Source organism: Furipterus horrens, unplaced genomic scaffold (genome assembly GCF_987537825.1).
Source record: "Furipterus horrens unplaced genomic scaffold, mFurHor1.1.pri manual_scaffold_4, whole genome shotgun sequence".
In the NCBI taxonomy this organism is placed as follows: Eukaryota; Metazoa; Chordata; class Mammalia; order Chiroptera; family Furipteridae; genus Furipterus; species Furipterus horrens.
In genome coordinates, this window is record NW_028327174.1 from 62,352,717 (window position 1) to 62,375,497 (window position 22,781).

At 44.6% G+C, this 22,781-nt stretch overlaps 1 protein-coding gene across 1 annotated transcript in view; it reads left to right on the plus strand.

Annotated features, from left to right (window-relative positions):
* The window catches only part of RASSF3 (Ras association domain family member 3), a 76,228-nt gene that overhangs the window by 47,278 nt on the left and 6,169 nt on the right, over positions 1-22,781 (plus strand). Inside the window, exons 2-3 of the mRNA XM_090273556.1 lie at positions 19,596-19,703; positions 22,325-22,562. Coding sequence (XP_090129682.1) covers positions 19,596-19,703; positions 22,325-22,562 — 346 coding nt within the window. The remainder of the gene's footprint in view (positions 1-19,595; positions 19,704-22,324; positions 22,563-22,781) is intronic.

Here is a 22,781-nt window from a genome sequence, read left to right on the forward strand (position 1 = left end):
GACAAGAGGAATAGGGAAACTGAGACAGTTCAGTGTCCTAGCAGTGTATAGCCATTTAGTAAATTGCAAAATATCCTTATACTAGCTTTCCTAACCAGGGACACTTAAGAGTACGATAAATGGTTTACACTTCTCCTCACCAAGCAGAGGGAGATAGATAACCACAGCCAAGGGCAGATGAAGTCAAGGGAATAAATCTCATTTCGTGCACCAGCATAAAGCTGATGACTATTCTGTTGAGGTCCTCCCCTAAGCTCCCAGCCTTTAAACCCTCAAGATGAAGGGCCCACTGTGCTCTGTCCCTCTTGGAGCACACCCGAGCCCTTCCCTTCCTCCTCGCCTACCGCCAAGGCACGTTACCTTTGTCTTTCTCTCTTCTAAGCTCCAAGGGCCCTTTTGCTTCAGTGACTTGTTTCTGAAGCTTGTGTAGAAACTTTCTTTTATAACTTGAGCTGTTGGCTTTGAATTCTTTCTTTGCTGAATTCAACAACGAGGTCCAATTTTGCCACCAACACCATTGGCAACAGTAGTAGTAATAATGATGGTAGCCAGCCAGACGTAAAGTGCTTTAAGTATGTTATCTCAGTTCCTCTTGGCTTGGAGGAGATCCTCCATTACCCCTCTGAGTTCTTGTGGCTGGGTTAATATTGAAATTGACAAAAGACAGGTTAATAGGAGAAAAACCAATTTAATACATATGCTTGGGGATCATAAAATGATGCTGAGTGCCCCCAAACAGGCAGCTTTTATAGCCTTTACACAAAGAAACAGTAAACTTGTGAAGACTTTACAGGACAAAGAAACTTAGGTCTTTGGTGTTCATTAGCGAGGAATCCAAGCAAAGTTTGGGCTTGGGTATTAAATTACTAAAGGAGTCACAAATTTTGTTTATGTATGCTTTATGGCCCTTAGTTCCCTAACTGTGGTAATAAGGATGTCTTTTCCATTAGCGTCCAGGTAGCAGGGAGGGCACCATTCAAATGAGATTTATCTCTTGCTTTCAGAGTGATATGGAGAGGTAAGAGTGTTCTTGCATTGGCAGTTTCTTAAGTAACTTTAATTAAAAATAATCAGTATGCCATTGTGGGCTATTTTAGGGTGGCCTGCCATGTTCATTTTGCTGACAAGAAACTGGAGCTTGAGTGAGATTAAGAGATTTAGAAAGTAATGAAAGAAAAATGTTATGTTAAAAGATCACTTTTCGTTGGTCAAGATAACCTGAATTGGCCCTGGCTGGTGTGGCTCAGTGGACTGAGTGCCGGCCTGCAAACTGAAAGGTCCCCAGTTTGCTCCCCAGTCAGGGCAAACGCCTGGGTTGCAGGCCAGGTCCCCAGTGGGGAGTGTACGAGAGACAACTGATAGATGCATGTATCTCTTGCATATTGCTATTTCTCTCCCTCTCTTTCTCCCTCTATTCCCCTCTCTCTAAAAATAAAATAAATAAAATCTTTTTTAAAAAATCAATCAATGAAAATGTTTATTAAGAAAGGTAACACGATTTCGAAAGTCATGGGAGGTTGCTTGTAAAAGATAGCAGTAAGAGCTTTATTTTGGAACTAGCTCAACGTTTTGCAAAACAGAAGGCAAGTCTCTTGTTGACCTTAAAGAAATGGACTGCCAGATATTTCTCCAGCAAAATGAGTTTTTGGGGAACAACACAGAATTGCAGTGGGGCACATGCAATCTAACGGCAAACCATGGCCAGCCCAGAGAACTAAGGAGAGGAACTTTCTTTTCCAGAAGAAATGGGGAGTTCAGAGGAGCTGTTGCAAACAAAAGAGTTCACTGGAGTAAACTAGGAGTTTGAAATGTAGTGGCATTTCTTTTTTTTTTTTTTTCATTGAATTTATTGGGGTGACATTAATAAAAGTATGGTTTCGGGCATAGTGGCTTTTCATTGGCTGAGTGGTTGCCAGTTGAGGAAAAGATCCTCCATCCTGCTGGAGTAGTAAATATCTTCCTCTCAGAGAAGTCAAGTACATCTCCGTTTGGGGTAATTGACAAGGAGTGGTAGGGCACGAGAGCGCCCCCTACAGGCCGTCAGAACTCTAATTTAAATAAGGTTTCTGTTCCTTCATCTTCATACCCATCCTTACATTACTACAACATCTAACTGTGTTTTATGAATACAGTAATGAGCCCTTCGAATGCCGATTGAATGGAATCCTAAAAGTCTGGTGTACAGCCATGGGACTGCATGATGACATTCCATCAACCAAGGATCACATATATGAAGGGGTCCTATAAGATTATAATTAATAAATGAGTATGTTACTGGTTTATGTATTTACTGTGCTATACTTTGAAATTATTATTTTAGAGTGTACTCTTTATACTAATAAAAAAAGTTTGTACCCTGACTTGGTTGCAGCCAAAAGGTTGTGGGTTCGATTCCTGTTCAGGCCACATGCCTAGTTTGTGGGTTTGCTGCCTGATTGATGTTCCTCTCTCACATAGATGTTTCTCTCTCTCCCCCACCCCTTCCTGCCTCTCTCTAAAATCTTTAGACCTATTCTCAGGTGAGAAATAAAAAAAGTTTGCTATAAATGGTATGCTGCGTAATTATACTGGCAGCAGCCTCACACCTCTCCTGTTTACTCTGTCTCTTGATGGCATCATTATTTGTTTGATTAATCTCATGTTGTTTTGTACTGTAACATGCTGTACTGGCTTGTAGCCCAGGAGCAACAGGCTATACCATGTAGTTAAGCTGTGTAGTAGGCTATAGCCTCTAGGTTTTTGTAACGGGATGTTTGCACACCGACAAAAATACCTAACGACACATTTCTCAGAACATATCCCCCCATTAAGCAGCACTGGACTGTATTTGCATAGTTGCCTTGAAAATTCCCAGGAAGTTTCTAACTTTGCTTGCCTCTAAGTTGCTATGTTCACCTGGGAAGAACTGGCTTACCGCTGTTTGATTGTTCGCAGTCCCTATAGGAATGCGAATCCAGCCAGTCATCTCTGTTTGCAGGGAAGGGAACAGGCTGGGAAACCACAACCAATAGTTTGGTCATCAACACCCTGGGCAGGTTGTGAAATGTTTGTCATATGTGATGTGGATCACAGTCACCTTTCCTTTGGGATTCCTGATGTGGGTGGAGGCTGTCCTGGCAGCTGGGAGCTTGCAGTGAACCAGCAGTTGGCCGTCCTTACACTTAGCAATTTAGAATTTTTAATGTACCCAATACTCCAGTTAACTGGAAATGAAAAATTAAATTCTAGAATGCAACATTACTCCCCCCCCTTATATTTGTGCTTATTTCCTCTCTTTGAATGTTGACATTTTAGTGAATACAGAGTGAGTTATATTGATTTCAGTATTTTAAAGTAAGACCAAAACGACTTAGCAAACCAATGTAAGAACCTTGATTGGATCAAAAAAACTATGAAACATTTTTTTGGGATGGATAGGAGACTCTGAATATGGGATGGGTATTGGATGATTTTAAGAAATTATTGGTTTTTAGGCATGATATGGTGTTTTGATGATGTAGGAGAATGTTTCTATACTTTAGAGATTCATGCGTAAGAATGTAGTGGTAGAGTGTTATGCCTGCAATTTAGAAATGGTTCTGCAAAAATAAATAAAACTCATTCCTTACACAGGGATAGGATTAAACCCACTGAGGGCAGAAACGACATGGGCCCTAGTGCCTGACACATAGGAAAGACACCAGCCAGCACTCTGACCTTTCCTCTACGCTTGTTAGCCGTCCAAGGTCCCTGTGCCAATACTTTGAAAGGCAAAAACTCAAAATGTCAGAGTCTGAAGTAAGTTAAGCTTTATTGATCAAGAAGATGCCATCCACAAAGATGGGGGGAACCTTAATTCTCAAATCCATTTTTAAAAAGTACAGAGTTCAGGCTGCTTTTATGTCAAGAGAAGGGAAACTGGTGGTGTTGGTGGGGGGTGCTGTTCTTGTAAAACCTCCAGCCCCAAGCTGAATTCCTCTAATGATTCAGGAGTCTTAACGCAGGAGCTACTACCCCAAAGGCCCCGGGAGCTAAGCAGGCGTGAACAAGAGAGTCCTACAGACTGAGCACTTCAGTTTGTTACCCACCGAGCTCCTTAAGGGCAGGGTCGGTTTGTGAATCTTACCAAAGCACCTTGCGGAGTGCTGGCCCTCATTAGTCTCTGTTGAATAAATGGGAAAAAGGTGAACAGCACAACTAGTGTAATAGCGGTGAGCAATTTGAAAGTGGGATGTTTGCTTTCCTTGCAGACTTTCACTGACTGGCAGCCCTCCAAGGACGAGGGGACTCTGGTTCCTTGGGAGTGTTTTCAGGAAAATGAGGTCGAGTTAGTAACAGATCTAGAAAGAAGTGGCAGGGCATTGGGTGATGTAGCCAAGATCTCAAAGACTGACGAAATTTTGCAGAAGGTCAGTAGGTGCCATTGTGCATAGTGAAAGCTGAGCTTTCTGGAACCTCTTATCCCAAACTTGGGGATTTGGTTTGGTTTCAGGCTTGGCTAGTCAGATAGATTGTCAGAGGCTTGGGTAGGTTTGAGGTTGCTCTTGAGCCAGGAAATGCTGGAGCCATTCTTGGGTAGTATTGGAAAGGGAAAGAAAAAGTTGTGTGTTCATTTATTGCCTGTTGCTCTTATGTTTTCTCAAGATATGCAGTGAGGGATAACAGCTGTAGGCAACTTTCTTTCCCAAGTACAAAGCAATACTTACGGTGTTTGGGCACAGAATGGAATTAGTTACAGGATGCCAATTGCTTATTTTTTGTTTCAGGATGAAAAAAGCAGGCACCAAGAAGGAAAACCATTTTTCCTTGTCATACATTTGAAATAGTTTTCTTTTTCTTTTTTTCTTTCTTTCTACTGAGAAGTTCATAGTGGTGAACTGCAACAAACTAAAAATACCCTTAGTAGCATGTTATAGTATTTTCTCTTTGTCCAAAATTAGTTGATTTGAGCTGTCTATTCTGGTTTTCTAAAACCTTCCATTAGGTGCTCTGGCTACTAATCTGGTTTTATGAGATCTGGATGCAGGAGAAGGAAGCAAACTAGGAAATGGCTTGATCTTCTACAGAAGAATGTACAAATATTGGAGGCAGGTTCCGGCTTAGATCTCACCCCCTCCAGGGTGCCCAGCTGAGGTTTTCCTCTGCTGTGCTCCCTCTGTGCCCCCTGTCACTTCATTCTTAGCACCACTCTTCATTCCCACCCTGGCCACCAAGGGCAGAGCCTGTGCTGTCTTCACCGTTCTGTCCCACTGCGTCACACAACTATTTGCTAAACATTTAGGCGCTTAACAAGTGTTTGTTGAATGCCAGAATTGGCCCTCTTACTGGAGAGAAAGGAAGGAAAATATAATTTATTAGTGGTGTACACAGAGAGACCTTTTCACATGAAAAGTAAGGAAGTAGGGACAGAAAAGAAAGTGGGAGAGAAACTGGTTGAGAGGGAAGTGTTGGGGAAGCCAGAGTGTGGTGGTGGAAGCCTTTGGCCTGGCAGCCAGATAAGAATGTCTCCGCCAGGTGGGGAGGGTGGCCGCTATGGGCCTTTTCTCTGCTTGAGTCCTAGAGGGCATCAGACATTTCTAAGGTGTGTTTTTGTTTTTAAAACAATGTCTGTGCTTTCAAAAATGTGTATCTGCCTCAGTTGGGGAACATTTATTTTTTATGAAAGTAGGTACACTTGTTAACAGTTTCCATTTCTTAATGTCTGAAAATGTTTTTCAGTTCAGTGTGTATGTATTTTTCCTATTACAAGTTCCTTAAGAGAAGGGAGTCATAACTCTAGTTTGGACTAATAGAATTTCTGTCTGAGAAATGTCTGCATTTTACAGGTATTGGAGTATTCAGGGGGGACCAGATTTCATTGTTTTTCTGCCAGAGTTTGAATCTGTTGAGAAGGAAGACAGGAATAAGGAAGACAGAGACCAAAATTTACCTTTATTGCTGATAACAGGTAGGGTTGATGGGGGAGAATGTGGCTTTTGTCTCTTGTCTGCAAGTGGCCTTCTTCCTGAGGTTAACCCTAACAGTGCAGTCGTAAGGAGAGCTCCCTCTACAGGTTAGTGCAGAATGTTGGCCCCCAAGTGAGGCCAGAGGGAGGGGCTGGCCATGCAGGCATGCCTCCTTCCTCCTTTCTCCTTCTAGACCTACTGATCCTGTCCTTGTGGAGGAGGGAGGCTGATGGGTGGAGACAGGAAGCCTTCCTATTCAGAGGTTGAAGAACAAAACAAAACACCTGTTATATACTCTCCTGATGTCACAGACTAGTTGGCAGCAGATTTTTCTCCTGGGCTCTAGAGGCTATTTGGTATGACTAGAAAGACCATGGTTTTGGAGTTGGCCAGGCCTCGTGTTCATATTCTACTTCTGTGACCTTAGCCTTGGTTCATGCATCTGTACAACGTGGTTAACATTTCTGCTTCAGGGGCTCTTGGAAAGGTTGCATTAGATCACCTGTTGTTCAGTAACCTGGGCCAGTGCTTGGTCTCCATCTCCTCATCAGTAATTCAGATATCACCCAGCCAGCCTGAGGCATTTACCAGTCCTTTCGTTTTTGTCTTTTCTTTAAAAGAGAGAGGGGAAAGGAAGGAGAAAGAGGGACAGAAACAATGATAGTTGCTTCTGGCAGACATTGCAAGTGGGGACCAAACCCTAGACCCAGGCATGTTCCCTGATGAGGAATTGAGCTGGTGACCTTTTGCATTGCAGGTCGATGCTTAAATCAACTGAGCCACACTGGCCAGGGCTGTCCTTTCTTTTTCATCTAGGCTTGGAGCCTCAGAAAACTGGGTGACGGGGGGGTAAGGGGGTGAGGGTGGTGACTCTTAACAGAGGGAGACTTGGAAATTGACTATTTTAATTTTGATCTTTTGGAAGGGGGAAAAATATTCCTGAGGAAGTAAAATCCTAAGTTGAAAGACTTCTACATGCCAAAGATGCCCTAGAAAAACTTACAAAAATGTGTGTTACACCTGGAAATGATTTTGTGATCAGGAGTTGAACAACGTGGTTTGTGAAGCCTTGGAGGAACAAATACCTTTCGATTCGAAATAGTCTCAGTTATTTTCTAGGACATCATTTCAGTGGCTGTTCTAAAAGTTTTGTGACACCAGTTAGAGGACCTTATGACAAAGTGCCTGTGCAGGGGAATCGGTGGCCTAAACATTCGCATCTGTGAGTGAGGGATCTGGCCCAGCACTTGTAAAATGTGATGAGGCCCCGTTCGTCTTCAGGCCTCCCAAGATGTACGAGTGACTCGGGGACACTGTTGTTCCAGCCCCGCCCCACCTGTGGCCAAGGACTCAGCTCCAGGAGGTGCACATCCTGTGGGACACTGGCGTTGACCCCGCTTTCCAGTGTCTGCCGCCTGCTTCCTGTCCCGACCCTTGGTTGAGGGAAGTACAGCTGTGAAGCAGTGTCCACACAAAGACCCCTGATGCTAACACATTCATTAAACTCAGTTTCTCTTTTTCCGTTCCACAGTACATCAGACTTGACTTTTAGCTGGTCTCCAGCCCATCCTTCCCAGCTGAGCTGCCCCTCGCCCCTCTCCCGCCACCTCGCAGGCTGGACTGACCCGCCCCGGGCTGTTGAGGGTGGGCCCTGCAGATCTCTGACCCCCAGCCCTGAGGAAAGGTGGGGCGGGAGGGAGGGCACTTCCTCCAGGGCTTGGACTTCCTTTGCTCGCCAGGAGGGAAACAGAGCTGCAACCCTCAGGTTAAACAAGCAACACAGACACTCCTGCACAACAAAGAAAATGTAAATCCTGTAAATTACACCAAAACCAGAATTACTGGGAGGTCAATTTCCAGGGCAACTGTAAGGTGGTAGCTGTTATCTATGAATTGATAAACTGATAGGGTGATGTTTAATAAAACACACACACACACACACACACACACACACACAACATACCTTTTTTGGCAATGGCAGGATGATTTTTAAAAGAAACACAACTTTTTTTATTTCCCAGATTGCAAAGGCCTATTTTTACCAAGGAGCTCCCTGGCTTGCTCTCCAGCAGCCTCATACATTGATTTCTGTAAGGGCCGTTGGCTGTCCAAGTGAAGGAGAAGGGATGGCTTTGCCTCCTTGGTGCCTCTGTTCTCCGCGTGGGAACTGTTTGGTGGGGGTAGCTCCCCGGTCTTCCATCTGCTGTCGGCACATCAAAGGGTGTTCAGTTATCCTGGCAAAGTGCTGAATTGCTTTCTGTTTACTTTGTTTCCAAGGCTGTTTTTTAATTTTATTTTTTTATACATGAAAATCTCTTTTTTTTTCTTCCTAGAGTTTACTTTTTTCCTGATTCACAGTCACACAGACTTTGGAGAAGTTTGGTACAGAAAGAGAAAAGTACCATCTCAAACCTCACCAGTCAGTCATAAAGACTTAACATTTTGGAATATTTCCTTCTAGTCTTTAGGCACCTAGTTTGTCCTACCTGATTCACAGTTTCTGCTTAGAGTGTTTTCCAATGAAAAACCTTCTGTAGGCTTCATGTAAGCAGCTCCCGTATGGGTCCTTCTTAAGATCTGAAGGCATTTATTACTTACGTATTTCCTTAATGCTGGTCATACAGTTTCTAATTGTAAAACTAATTCTTTGTGGCCCTGGTGCGATTAGTAATTCTCTAGTAAATTGCTAGTTGTATTAGTACTTCACCCTCCAAAATTCAGGCTGAATATTGTGTATCAGAACAACTAAGCCTCCAGAAGCCAGCTGGGCACAACCCCCAGGGTCTTGGCAGCTTTCCCTGTTCTTATCTAAGGTTCTTTCCTCCTCCTCCTTTGCTTAATTGGCTTTGGATCAGACAGACAACCTTACTTGGCCTCTGCTGTAACTGCAGGTCCTCGGCACATTAATCCTCCTAAGCCCCCATTTTCCTATTTACAAAACAGAGATAATAGTAATGCCCAATTACAGGGTCCTAGTAGGGATTCTGAGTCAGGTTGTGAAGGGTGTGGTACTGTATCTGGAACTTGGCCACTATAAGAGTCACTAAGGGCAGCTTGTCTTCCTCTTCCCGTCCTCAGTCCCTGTCCAGGGAATTGGGCTGGCTAGTTCTGCCAGTCTGGGTTGTGGAAGAGGGACCAGAAAGGAAAGAGAAGCTGAATGGGGGAGGTGTATTGAAGAGATATTTTTCCCCTTTCTAAGTATAAAGTTTAATCGTTTCTTTGGGCCCTGCCAGAACCCAGAAAGGTCTGGGCAGGGAGCAAGCCCCTGGCTGGGTTCAGCAAGGTGGCAGAGGTGGGCCTTGGGCACCAGGTCCATGGGCGTTCATGGGCAGAGGTCTGCCTTCCTGGTCTCTCCCTGTGTCTCTCCCCTTTTGATCTTTGCCTTCAGCCTGACTCACCCTGAGCCTCTGACTGACCAGCCTTATGCCCCTGACATTTTCCTAGAGAGTTTATGTTTCTCACCCCATCAACAACGAAGCTGGAGGGCAGGAGACAATTTCTGTAGAAGAGTACTTTTAGAAATTGCCTCCGTGGAGCTCTTTACAGTAATTCGCCTGATTTTTACAAGTTAATTAATTGATTGATTAATTTTTAGCGAGAGCTGGAGGGAGGGAGAAAGAAAGGGAGAGAAGCATTGATGTGAGAGAGAAACATCGATTGCGTCCCTCTCACCCGCATCCCAGCCGGGGGCCCTGACCAGGATTCAAACTGGCGACCTTTCCCTTTCAGGATCGACACTCAGCCAGGCCAGACTGGTCAGGGCTCCACCTGATTTTTATTTGAATTGCTCTGACATATCTTTTAATTACCCCAGAGTACTTTCACCTTGGTAGGAAGGAAGGAGGAAGGTGATTCCTCAGATAAACCCAGCACCTTGGGCTGCACCTTGTGAAGGAAATGGCCGCTCAGGTGGATTTGGCTGTGTAAGTGTTCTCCACGTGCTCGCTTGTTGCATATGTCTTGGAGTGCAGCAGCCGGTCTCTCTCGGTTCTTCATCACGTATTGCCTGTGACAGAAGAATGAGCCCTTGTACACTTGGTACTTCAGCTATGCCTTTTAAAGGCTATGAATAAACTTAATCGAAAGAGCCATCTTGAGTGGGGTGTGGGCCAGAGGGGAGGAGAATTCAGGAAGAGGGAGTGGGTTGAAAAACCCACAAGATTTAACAGATTATGCAGTTTAACTTCTTGTGGCCCCTTTCAGACTTTCAAATTTGTCTATTTAAAACAAACAAACAAACAAAACAGTTCATGGTCTGGACATCTGACTTAGACGTTTCTGCCTGTTGTGTCTCTCCTCCCGCGGTGGCACCGCTGCGCCTCAGATGGTGTGAGAGAGCTTTACTGATGTGTGGACTAGTGCATTGGGAAGGCCGCAGTTGGTAAGGATTGGGGGTTTACAAATCCAGGTCTTAAGGGAGTTACTGTGACTGTCTCCCTGGGCATTGCCATCCCAAACAAGTAAGTTGCCATCTGCCCTTTTAAACTTGGTGTTGCTGCAAAACATAGAACCTAAGCGGCTTATAAATCTTTTATGATGTGGTGGCAACTTAGACTCCATATTCTAATTGGCAAGGAAGAAGATACCAAATAATATTTGGAGGAATTTGCTTTTGATCATTTTTCTTGGAGTGCTGGTCTGCAGACATTTCTCATTTTCCGGAGATTGTCCTCTGCTCACATTAGGTTTCAGCTGGCAAGGTGATGAGTCTGTTGGTTTGCAAGCCTCTGCCCTGATTTCCAGATTCCTGCTGCCGGTGGAGCTGGAGCAGCGCAGAGCCTGCGGAGTTGCCCAGATGGGCCCCACCTGTGTGCTCCTTGGTTGCTGCGGCATTCCTTTGTGCTTCCTGTCTGGCTCACCTCCAAATGAGCAGGCTCATTTCCTGTCTCGGAGCTGGCCCTTAATGCCAAGGTTCAGAGGTTCCATAAAGGATATGGTGGGCCTGACCTTCAAACTTCGACCTTTGTAGGAGCCTCTGGTATCCCTGCGCTACCCTAAATTAGTGGACGGTGACCCCACAGTTGTAATTGCTGTTAGCCTTGAGCAGTGAGATGTTTCCATCTAGAGTTTAGGGCGGGCATTGTGTCAGTGCTTGGCATTGCAGTGTTGGTCTCACTTCCCTCCTGGCTTCTCGGCCATTTCTTGTATTTACTTCTCCAGTTAACTTTCAGAATGTGCAGTGGGCTTACTTTGTAAGTACTTGATTTGGATAGTGTTGCAATTGGTATAGAGTGTTAGAAAACTTATTGCTGAAAGTACAATGCCCTTTAAAACTTTCTTTTTTAAATTCATTGATTTGAGAGAGAGAGAGACGGAAACATTGACTTGTTCCACTTATTTATGCATTCGTCGATTCCTGTACGTGCCCTGATGGGGGAGCAAGCTTGAAACCTTGGCATATGGAGATGCTCTAACCAACTGAGCTTTGAAAACCTAAGAATCCATTGGTTCTGAGACCTCAAGAGAGGTGGGCTGAGGTAGAGTGCTGACTCACCTTCGTCTAATTGTCAGAGCCGATTGGCTGGGTTTGGATGTGTTTGGCTCGGAGGCCTCTAATAATCTTTCCTTTCTTTGTTACCTCACTTACTAGAATTTGAAGAAAGTTAAATCAGTCGTGAACTGTATCACCTTTCAGAAATGAATAGCATCTTAATTGACTGCCTTTGAAAACATGTCAAACTGGGATTTCTAAGTCTGGGTGTAATCTGGTATGCCTTGAGGTTAGAACCTCAAGCCGGGGCACTGTGGGGAGACTGGTCCACCTCCAAGTTTGTTTTCTGGCTCCAAACAAATGAGTGGCTGTTTGACTATTGGCACGCGACCCAGTTTTTAAAGTACAACCATATAGGGTATGGCGGACTGGTAACCAGGGGGTTTGAAAAGTGAGGTCATGCGAGGCCCAGATGAAACTCCTTTAATGTGTATCACAACTGCAATTAATCTTATTAACATGCTGGGCCCGTGCCTGCTCTCACTGCCCCGGGTGTGCGGGGGTATTGAAGGGGCACGCTTTGAAGGACTATCTCCTTTGATGGTGCAGATGGATAACAGAAGCGTATAAAACTTTGTATCTGGTATTAGAAAGGCCTTTTGTGTGCCCTTGCAGATTCACTGAGTTTTGAGAAGCAAACAAAAAACTTCATGCAGATTGATAAGATGTACAAAAGAGGATTGATTGTAAATGCAGTCTTGTAACTGTGGGCTCTGTGGCCAGACAGAATCATTGAAAAGGAGTGGAGCGCCTCCTCTGTGCACAGCAGTGAGCTAGTTCCAGCACAGCATTTGGGAGTGAAGATTTAAAAACTGTTGGTTTGTTGGGAGGCAAGCGTGAACACAGAAACAGCAGACTGGGAGCGGTGCTGCGGACACTGAATCTGCACTGATGAGGTAGCGCAGGGTTCCTCAGGTAGTGAGGGAAGTGAGGGCTGCTGTGCTTGGGCCAGCACCCTGGGTGGGGTGGGCCTTGGATTGGAGGATCACCAGGTGAAGAGCAGGGTGGGGAGTGGGCATGGGACCCTCGGGGAGAGTTAAGCGTGACTGGAAGGGCAGTTGTACGGGAGAGGACGAGGCTGGGAGAGTGTAAGAGCAATAGATGGCACACTTTGACCTCCTTCTCGCACAAGTGCCTTTGAGAGAAGACTGGTACAGTGTTGTGTCCTTCTAAGGTGCTGCCTAGTTCTATTTTTGAAGTCCATTTTTTAGAAGTTATCTAAAATACCCACCTAGACTCCTTTCTGCTGTTCTCTGTTGTTTAACAAGTAAACTTGGGGACAAAGAGATTGTTTTTAAATTGTCAGGTTCAACATATGTGCTTTGGGTTTGCTAATGTCTCCTAATGCATACAGAAACCACTCACTAAGTGAATAATTAGTAAGAAAAGAAATATCTGTCCCTGTATAATGTACCCATTTGCTCATACATAATGAATGAATGCCGTACTTGTAACATTATTAAAGTTTCCTTGCTGCGTGCTTGCAAACGTTTCTTACCTGCAGGACTTATCAGAGCCTTCAGCAGTGGGAGAGGAGGAAGAGGAGGAGGAGGAGGAGGGCCCTTTGTGTCCATAGAGCACCTTGAAGGATTGGTGTCCTGCAAGGCACTCTTTGGGAACGTGGTGCCCTTTGGTTTATCATTGTTGTGTGCGTTGCCGGCTTCCTCTCAGCTGCCCTCCGTTTTTCCATTTACTTTTTCTGCCCTGGCATACCTCTGATACAGCTCTTTGATAGAGGAAGATGAGGGAGCTGGTACATTCTGCCCTACCTTTTTCTTTGCTACTGGAACCATGAACAGCAAACCTGTGGTTCCATGGAAGAGTTGCCTGCAAGCTGAATTTGGGCAAGATGAGTCCCTGAATCCTTACATAAATGGGAATAGAGCTCTAGCTCTATATCCTGCCATTAAAAAGAAAGAAAGAAAGAAAAGAAAGAGAAAAATCTTCCCCATCTGGCAAGGAAAAAAACCCTAGAGTGGACAGGATGAGTCAGCATGCCATGGCCAGACACCAAGATAAGCGTCTCTAGACAGGGCACCGGCCATGGTCAGTGCTGGTGCCGTGAGAACACAGCAGCCAGCAGCACACTGTGCTTTTAAGGTCAAGAACAGCAGCGCCACTCACCCAGGAAACAACTGGTCTGGTTCCTTCCCTCCAGGAATAGAATCTTATTTGCTCTAGAACAGTTCTTTTTACTTTAATGTAGCATTTTACATTGCTTTCTTCTGGGGTTTTCTTTCCACATTACATCCGGGGTTCACACTGTCCAGTAGAGCACCATGAACCACCTGTGGCTGTTTACTTTTAAGTTATTCAAAATTAAATAAAAACTGAAATTCGGTTCCTCATTTCAGCTCCTCAGATGCCACGTGTCTGTGGGCGGTGGCTCCTCTTTGGACGGCATAGATTCAGAACATTTCCGTCACTGTAGATGCAGAAGTGCTGCTGGATAGCGCTGTGTATATCAACAATGCAGATCCTTATTTGGGGACACTTTCTGGGCCCCCTCAGCACCCCTGCCTGCTTTAACATCTTACGGTACTGAAAGTGAAGAATGCCTGACAAGACACCATTGACTGTATATACAGACCTGTGCCCTGTGGCCCTTCCCATGCACGCTCATCAGGGTTGAGCAAAATGAGCCCCCAGTCTAGAATACCCTCTGAGGGCTTTGCGGGTTTAGCTCTGCGTGACAGCCCTTCCTGTATTTACCACAGGGGTTCCACATCTAAGATACATCTCAGAACAACTTTTTCATTCTAATCATACTTTAAAATCTAATTCAAGAGTATTTAACTTGTTGACGGTTTCTTCTGAGCCCGCAAACAGCTTGCTCTTGAGCTCCTGAAAATTACTTGCTTGATATCATGCTACAGTGCAAACCTGTGTTAGTGTGCTTATAGGTCCCTCCCAGATTGCAGTGGAAAGACATCTCCCAGAGGAGATTTTTTTGTTTTAGTTAGTCCTCAATACTGTATTTTATGCCTTTGTTGGAACAGAGCTTCAAAGGACGACCTTGAAAGGAGTTATTCCTGAGACTCTATTCCACTCGAGCTATCCCTGAATTCCACTGGCAGCAAGGGCCCCCTGCTCCAGGGACGTGCAGTCTTAGGGTGAAGGATGCTGGATGCTTTATTCTGCACACAGGACTGGCACATGTTCTGTGTATATTGCACTGGGTTCCAGTTTCAAACATGAGTAGGAGACTGCCTAATTCTACGACTAGAAATTATGTGTAAAGTTGGAATCCATGAGTTTGGAATCCAGCCTCACTTAGAGAAAGCGCCAGCACCTGTTGGCTTAGTAAGGTCATGCTTTCCCACTGACACAGGCTGACCTCACAGCTGGCCAGGTGTCAGAGCAATTCCGTATGAGAGCTGTGGGACCACCAGTGGGGAGATGATGACGCCATTTAAGCGTATCTGCCATGCCCCTGTTACCAGGCACTATGCATGTATTGTCCCCCACTCAATTAGGGGATTTATGCTATTTGCATTAAAAAATGGGGGGGGGGGTTGTCAGTAGCTTTATTTCTTAAAGAGGTCTGTAGTGCAAAAACAAAAAACAAGCCAAAGTGGGTGGGTTGGTAGAAGCAGACAAACTTGACTAGGCTGTCAGCCAAGAAAAGTTGGAAAGACAGGGACCACAACTGTCTTTCCCAGCTGTAAGCATTGGCACAGAGCCAGGTACCAGTAGGCACTCAATAAATGACTGTTGAATTATAGATTCTATTTTCATAACAATTCTATGAAGTATGCATTGGTTTGCACATTTTAATGAGATGTGAAAACTGCAGCTCAGGGAGGTTAATAACTTGCCTTTGGTCACACAGCTAGAACATGGCAGACCTGTGATTCAGACCTCATGATGTCTAAACCATGGTCCACGTGCCTTCAGTAAGCTGAAGTAGAAGGAAGGAGTGGTAGGGACATGTTCATCTTCTCACTCGCTCTCTTGAACATGCTCACTCCCAGTGGCTTTGTGTTTGTTGTTTGCTTGCTCTTGCTATATTTTTAACTTTAATTTTTTTTAAGTTTTGACATAATTTCAGAATTACAGAGAAGTTAGCAAGAATATAAATAATTCTCAGACCCCTTGCCCATATCTGTAGAGGTATATTCTTGGAAGATCTTGATTTGTGAGTTGCTCTAACATGAGGTCAGGCCACATTGCAGGAGGATTCCTGGCTGGCTGTGACGTAGGGTGTGTCTCTTATGAGAGAGTTTACTGGGGGTGGAGGAACAGTGATGTGACCCCACCCAGGAACTCAAGCTAACCCAAGAGCAGCCCTCAAGGGCTTGCTGGATGAAAACATGAGAGAAGAGTCTAGGGTTTATTTGCATAGAACCCCCCATCCCCCACCCCCCTGCCCCGAGAAACTGGAGGGTTTGGGGAATATAAAAGAAAAGTGGCTTATTAAAAAAAAAAAAGATGACTTCAGCTTCCCAAACGGACACTGTCAGCCGTGGCATCATGCCCTCTAGGGCTGCCAAGAACAATAACCGATGCGTTCACAGACGGCTGCACCCCATGCCATTTCCTCTTCTCACCATCCAATTAAACATTAGTGTTTATACTGTTTTATCTGTTCCACGCCCGCCACACTGTTTTGTTTTTTTTTAATTTCTTTTTTTAATCCTCACCCAAGGATATGCTTGTTTATTTTAGAGAGAGAGGAAGGGGGTGGTGTTGGAGGGAGGTGAGAGAAATATTCGCATGTACCAAGTCTGGCGATCCAGCCCACAACCTAGGTATGTGCCCTGACTGGGGTCACACCCACAACCTTTGGTGTATGGGTTGACAATCAACTGAGCTACCCGGCCAGGGCTGAAAGAGGGTCTCCTTTAAAGAGGTAAGTAATTTGGACGTTTTCCAAATCACAATTCTGACATAGAATGAAACCAGTGACTTCCGCCCCAGGGCTTGAGTTTGTGACTCCTGTGTCTTCCCTCCGTGGTCACACTCCTTCACTCGGAGAAACCATGCTCAGTTACTCCTTGACATTGCTCACCACACTCTACCTATGCTGGGCAGTGAGTGCCGTGAGGGTGGAGGTGGTGCCCTCAAGCTCAGGCAGGGCCTGCTGCTCAGTAGAAGCCCAGCGGATATTTGCTCAGTTGAGCAGGCCTTGGCCTGTGGCTGTACTGTGCAAATGCTACATCAGTTGACTTAAAAATACAGGATCATATAAGAGTAGATCTTAAAAGTTCTCATCACCAGAAAAAAAAATTATAACTTTGTGAAGTAATGGATGTTGACTAAACCTATTGCGGGGGTCATCTTACAATATATACATATATCAAATCCTCATGTTGTACACTTAAAATGAATATAGGGTTATATGTCAATCGTATCTCAGTAAAAAAAAAATACAGGATTACAACCTTTTAGGTTTTTGCTGCTGCTCGGAATTACTTTCCAGTTGCTCTTTTAGTAATGAGGGTTCAGCCTTGGAAGGGCCCTTCCTGGGTTTGTAATCTCTGAGAAGGCAAGAGAGTTATTATACAACGTGTGTCGGTCGTCCATAGGTGGACAGTCCAGAGAAGGGTTCTCTTCCCACGCTGGCTTGCTCCTTTGGTTGTCTTTGGGCTGCTGGGAATGCTGATGTGAGGGGCGCAAGGATGGGTGCTAAGTCCAGAAAGCATTGGCCAAATCTGATCACACTGATGCTCAGTGAAATAACTCAGATGCAAAGACAGGGACCATATGATTTCACTCATGTGTGGGATGTAAAGCAAAAAGCAACAAATGAACAAACAAAACAAACTCATAGACAGACAACAGAATGATGGGAACAATGGGGAGTGGGTTGGGGGAGGCTGAAGAGGGTAAAGGGGGTCAAATACATGGTTACCAAAGGAAATTTGATTTTGTGTTGTGAGCACACAATTGAGTATTTCAGATATTGTATATAAAATTGTACCCTTGAGATTTATGTAATGTTATCAACCTGTGTTACCCCAGTAAATTTAATTTAAAAAAAAGACCAAACTACTTGACCTTGCTCTATGCTCTTTATTGCTCCCTCCCCCTTCCCCCCTCTCATCATTCCTAGACTTCTGATTTCTTCAGGTAAATGCAGTACAAATACCTGGGCTGTATATAGGCCACGGCATTCCTATGAGTAGCTGTTGTGTAAGGTTTTAAATATTGAGTCTTTGGTTTCTATGATTCCTCAGATGGGACCGTCTTGCCCCGTGCGTCACACCAGTGAGGACAGCATCAGCTCTTTGGAAAATGATCCACTTAGGCCAGGAAGCACCTTCACGATGAGGGAGCAACCCGAGCAAGGTTAGAAGCCCCAGCACAGGATTAGTTGGCCTCAGCCTTGCTGGCCGGGGCACTTTCCACAGCTCCTTGCCCGCCCGAGTCACAGCCGACACCTTGGAAATGGATCGGAAGCAGGGCAAGCAGAGATATGGCCTGCGTTTTAACCCTCCTTGGAAATAGACATTGAAGCTGCTGGAAAGTTACTTCAATCCGTACCACCCTAACCAATGACACCATAGCATACGCTTGCTTTGGGGTTCTGCTTTGACAGAAAGAAAGCTCCCATGGGAGTTGGAGGCTGGCCCCGGAACCTTGGAAGGACCATGCTGTCTGTGATGATCCTCTGCACTATTTATTGTCCAGCGCTGGTCCGCCAGCCTCCACCAGGGCGGCGTGGACACGGAACAGTGTCTGAGTTTAGTGATAGTCAGCACACCCCTCTCAGGGTCTGGGATCAAAGGACTTGAGGCCTGAGGGGATCAGGAGCCATGCTATCGTCTGCAGGGTCAGCAGGTGCAGAACCAGCCTGCCCGCACATGCAGTGGATCACACTAGTTCGCAGGGAGTGGGTGGGACAAGTGCCTGCCTGGAGAGTCTCCAGCGGTGAGGGTGGTGTGACGTATTCGGCTGGGAAAGGGGCACCTCTTCACAGGGTTCTCCTGTGGGAATACATCATTCGATTTTCATTGCACTTCTTTTGTCTGGAAGATGGTTAGATCCCTTCATCTCTTCCAAGTTGCTACTCTGGTTCGAATCTGATTCCGCAGCCTTTCTTAAGTTTTCAGACACCTACATGGGAACACAGGACTTGGATTAAAAGTGTGGTCTCTAACTAGTTGGGTTGTCCCCAACCAAGCCACTTGACTTCTGTAAGTCTCAGTGTCCCTCTCTGAAATGGGTGTGGGTGTGTGCTAATTAGCCCATTGCCGAGGAACAAATGAGGACGCTTAGTGGTTTCAGTAAACATTTGGAGTTACTTTGGGATCTGCCTTCAGATAAATTCCATCACTTCTGCGGAATAGTTAAGTTTGTATTGGCAGGTTAATTTACGTCTTAGAACTTGATCTCATCTGTAAGTTGGAATAACAACACCTTACCTGTTAAATTGTTGAGAGCGGTAAATGCAGTACAAGTTAGGTGCCTGGCTTCGTGGGGTCACAGTAGCTTGGTCATCTGTCATATGGTAGCCGTTGCATTATGCCACACACTGGTTGAGCTCTTTTGAGACAAGAAACTGTGAGTGAATTCTTCACAGTGATGAGAGCAATATTGTTCCCTGCAGAGAGTGAGTGGGGAGGCAGGGGTGGGATGCGACGGGAGCAGTGGGGGATGAGAGTGGGTGGGTAGGGGAAGTCTGGCTACTGTATCTTGACATGTGAATTTGTGTGGAAAATAAATTTCCTTCTGGTAATTGTGTGTAATTTGACAGATCAGCGATTAGTGCCAATTAACTTTCTTTAACTACTGTATAATACTATAAAGCTCCAAGATCATAAAGGTCATAAAATTTACTAAAGAGAAGATTTTGGTTTGTGTCTTTAAATATCATTTAAAATGGAAATAGCCAATCTAGCAGGTGCTTTTAGGGAATTGTTTTTTTGCAGAAGGGAAAGTTAGCAAAGACAGTTTTGCAAAATAATATTTAATGAAGTATCGCTTTTAGCGGCTGACATTAGTTTTAACCTATCCCTCAAGAAGTCTGCAATCTGAAGGAATGAGATCGATAGTTGTGGATGAGAGTTTGGAATTGAGAGGAGGAAATGTGTGGGTGAGTGAGTGTGTGTGGGAGTGTGTTTCAAGGTAAAATGCTCCATAATTAGTCATCCTGGTCTCATGTCAAGAATTCTGGCATATCTGCATTTTTTTTTTTCTGTGATTGCTCATGTGTGGCATGCCTGTTTTTCTCCTAGGATGTGGAGAAAGAGAAGGAAACCCACACTTACCTCAGCAGAGAGGAAATCAAAGAGAAAGTGCATAAATACAATTTAGCAGTCACAGACAAGTTGAAGATGACCTTGGTAAGCACCCACAACGTTCCTTAGGTTGACAGAGGTCTAAGGACAAATACTAAGTTGTTGCTACGACAATCTGTATGTTTTAAAATCTCTGAATTACACTTGCAGAAGTTTAATGGTCACGGTGTTGTAGGACAGGAAGACATTTCTGCATCGTTCATATTGAAGCTGTATTTTGAAGTACCTTTCTTTCAAAAATCACTTAAATGAAGTTAAAGTTTATTTTAAAAGATTTTTGTCCCCCCCCCCCCAACCCCAAAAGACTTAGCATTGAGCATAATCATTGCATGTTTAACATATGGGCATTAACTCAGATTCTAATAAGACCTTAACATACATTTTATCTTGTGTAAATAACTTTGGAAGTATCAGGAAAAGGGTTTTATTTTGTGCCAGTGGATTGGAATATAATTGAACTCAGACTTTCCTCAGCTGGTTGTCTAGAGTAAATAAGACTTAAGTATGTAATATTCAGCTTCCTACCCATTGTTGATTCAGGCTCCTGCAACATTGTACCAACAGTGTTTGAAGCTCAGTTGGAGGTGAGGGTGCAGGGGCGGGAGCACAGAGCCTGGTGGAGAGGAAAGGGGAGCCGACAACAAAGCTGGAGTATTTGTGTTCCTCTAACCTGGACTGGCGTCTGTACCCCCCCACCCCCACCCCCCTGCCTCGGTGACTGTCCTCCAGGCACCTGCCGTCCTGTGGTGCTGGTTTCCAAGGCCCTTGGACCCCTGCCTCCCAGTCTATTGACTGTGAACTGACAAGAGTTCAGCAAGGGACAGGGTGACCTGTTTCGAACAGGCCCTACTGAATTCTGTGATCCTGGGGTAGGAGCTTTTAAATATAAACCCTTTTGATAAAAGATTCCTCCCTAGTGGGACTCTGCCAAAAAGGGGAGAGGGGCAGATGAACCCAAGATTATTCTTCATTATCTCAGCAGCGATGGTTCTCCTTTTCAAACAGTTTTCATCAAAGTAGAAAAATTCCACCCCGCACCCCCCCATGGAGATTAAAACAGATGCAAGTGTCCATGTTGTTTCATAGATGAAAAATGGAAGTTCATATAATACTCTCCACAGGACTGAACAAGTGAATTACTATTGTAAAGTGATCTTGTGAAAAGGAAGAAAAATAATGGCCCATAAAGAGGTTTTTAATGTCCTACTTTAACTGTGTCATTTATACGTAACACCTGAGGATTTATTTAAACAAAACACTACAATAAATTTTTTTCTAAAGGTATTGAATGTAAAATAAAAAGTGAAGGCAAGACAGTTACTACTATTTTTGGCAACCAAGAAATAGTAATTCAACCCTAACTTAAGACAGGTGCTAAAACTCATCAAATTGTGTATATTAAATGTATGCATTTAAATTTTTTTAAATTTATTTTTTATATTTATTTTTAAAAATTATTTAGAGACTTTATTTATTTTTAGAGAGAGGGAAAGGGAGGGAGAAAGAGAGGCAGAGAAACATTGATGTGAGAGAGAAACATGGATTAGTTGCCTCTCATATGCATCCCGTCTGGGGATGAACCCACAACCCAGTCATGTGCCCTGGCCAGGAATCAAACCAGTGACCTTCAGCTTTGCAGACAACACCCAATCAAGCCACACTAGTCAGGGCAAATATATGCATTTTTTTTTTTATTTTTTTGTATAAAAGTTACACCTCACTAAATAAAGCTAATAAAAATATATGTATACATAGAAGGAGACATAAATACCATGTTAAAACAAAAAAAGACAAGTGCTTATGTTATATCTATGTTTCACACTGTAGCTTGAATTTTTTTTTAAAATATTGCTGCTTGAAGCACCTGAAATGTATCATTGAGTATCCCATGCTACATGGGATACATTTATATGAAAGTTTCAGTGACATTGGTAATTACTACATATATACTTGCCAGTAGGATTGAAAATAGCTTGTTTTCCTACTGTTCATTCTTTGTTGGTTTAGGTATTCCAAAGTCCTAATTGCAACCTTCCTTTTTAGTGTAATAGCTGGTCATCAGTTACAGATGCCATTTCCTTTGAGCAGTTAGCCTAGACCTAGCCCCCAAGCTCTAATGAGCCCTCTGGTTTGGCCAGCATCTGCTCCAGTGGATTGTGACCTCACCAGCGGGCCCTGACCTTTCACATGCGCTTCAGAGGCGTGAGCTTGGACCTCAGTCAGCACCGCTAAAGCGTCTCCTGTGGCCACATCTGCCCTACAGACCTTGCCTCTGGAAGCACTTTGCTGGGGTGTGCTAACCTCACTCAGAGGTCATTCCCTTAGGGCCAATCTCTAGTGAAGTTCTGCCACAGAGCTGTGGAAGAAAAGAGAAGAAGAGTGTTTAGCCCTGACTGGATAGCTCAGTTGGTTGGAGCATCGTCCCTATGCACCAAGGTTGTGGGTTTGATCCCAGGTCAGAGTACATGCAGGGAGCAACCAATGATGCATAAATAAGTGGAACAGCAAACAAATCAATGTGTTCTGTCTGTCTGTGTGTCTCTCTCTCCCATCAATAACAATAATAATAATAAACGTGTCTCACCTCCTTGTTTTGTTTTAATATGATCCTTTCCTAAAATGGCACCATCAGCCCAGCTAAGTGTGTGCTTGTCTTCCTGCTTCAGAATTCAAATGGGATTTACACTGGCTTCATTAAAGTGCAGATGGAACTCTGCAGATCTCCGCAGACTTCTCCGGACTCTGGGAAACCCTCGCCCAGCAGCAATGGTTGTATGAACACTCTCCACATCAGCAGCACGAACACTGTTGGGGAAGTGATCGAGGCCCTGCTCAAAAAGTTCCTCGTGACCGAGAGCCCTGCCAAGTTTGCACTGTATAAGCGCTGTCACAGGGAGGATCAAGGTATATGCCGCGCTTAGAGTGAACGTGGTCTCTGCTTTCATTTGTGTTTTGTCCTCAGGAGCAGAAGGAAGACTAGTGGGTGGATTATCTCTGTCAGTTACAGCAGAGCCAAGGGCAGACTCTGGAAGGCATGGCGATCATGACGTGAGCTCCGTGCTTCCTGGCTGCCGATCTTTTCCAGTAGGACAGTTGTGCACCGGAAGAGCTCACAAGCATCCA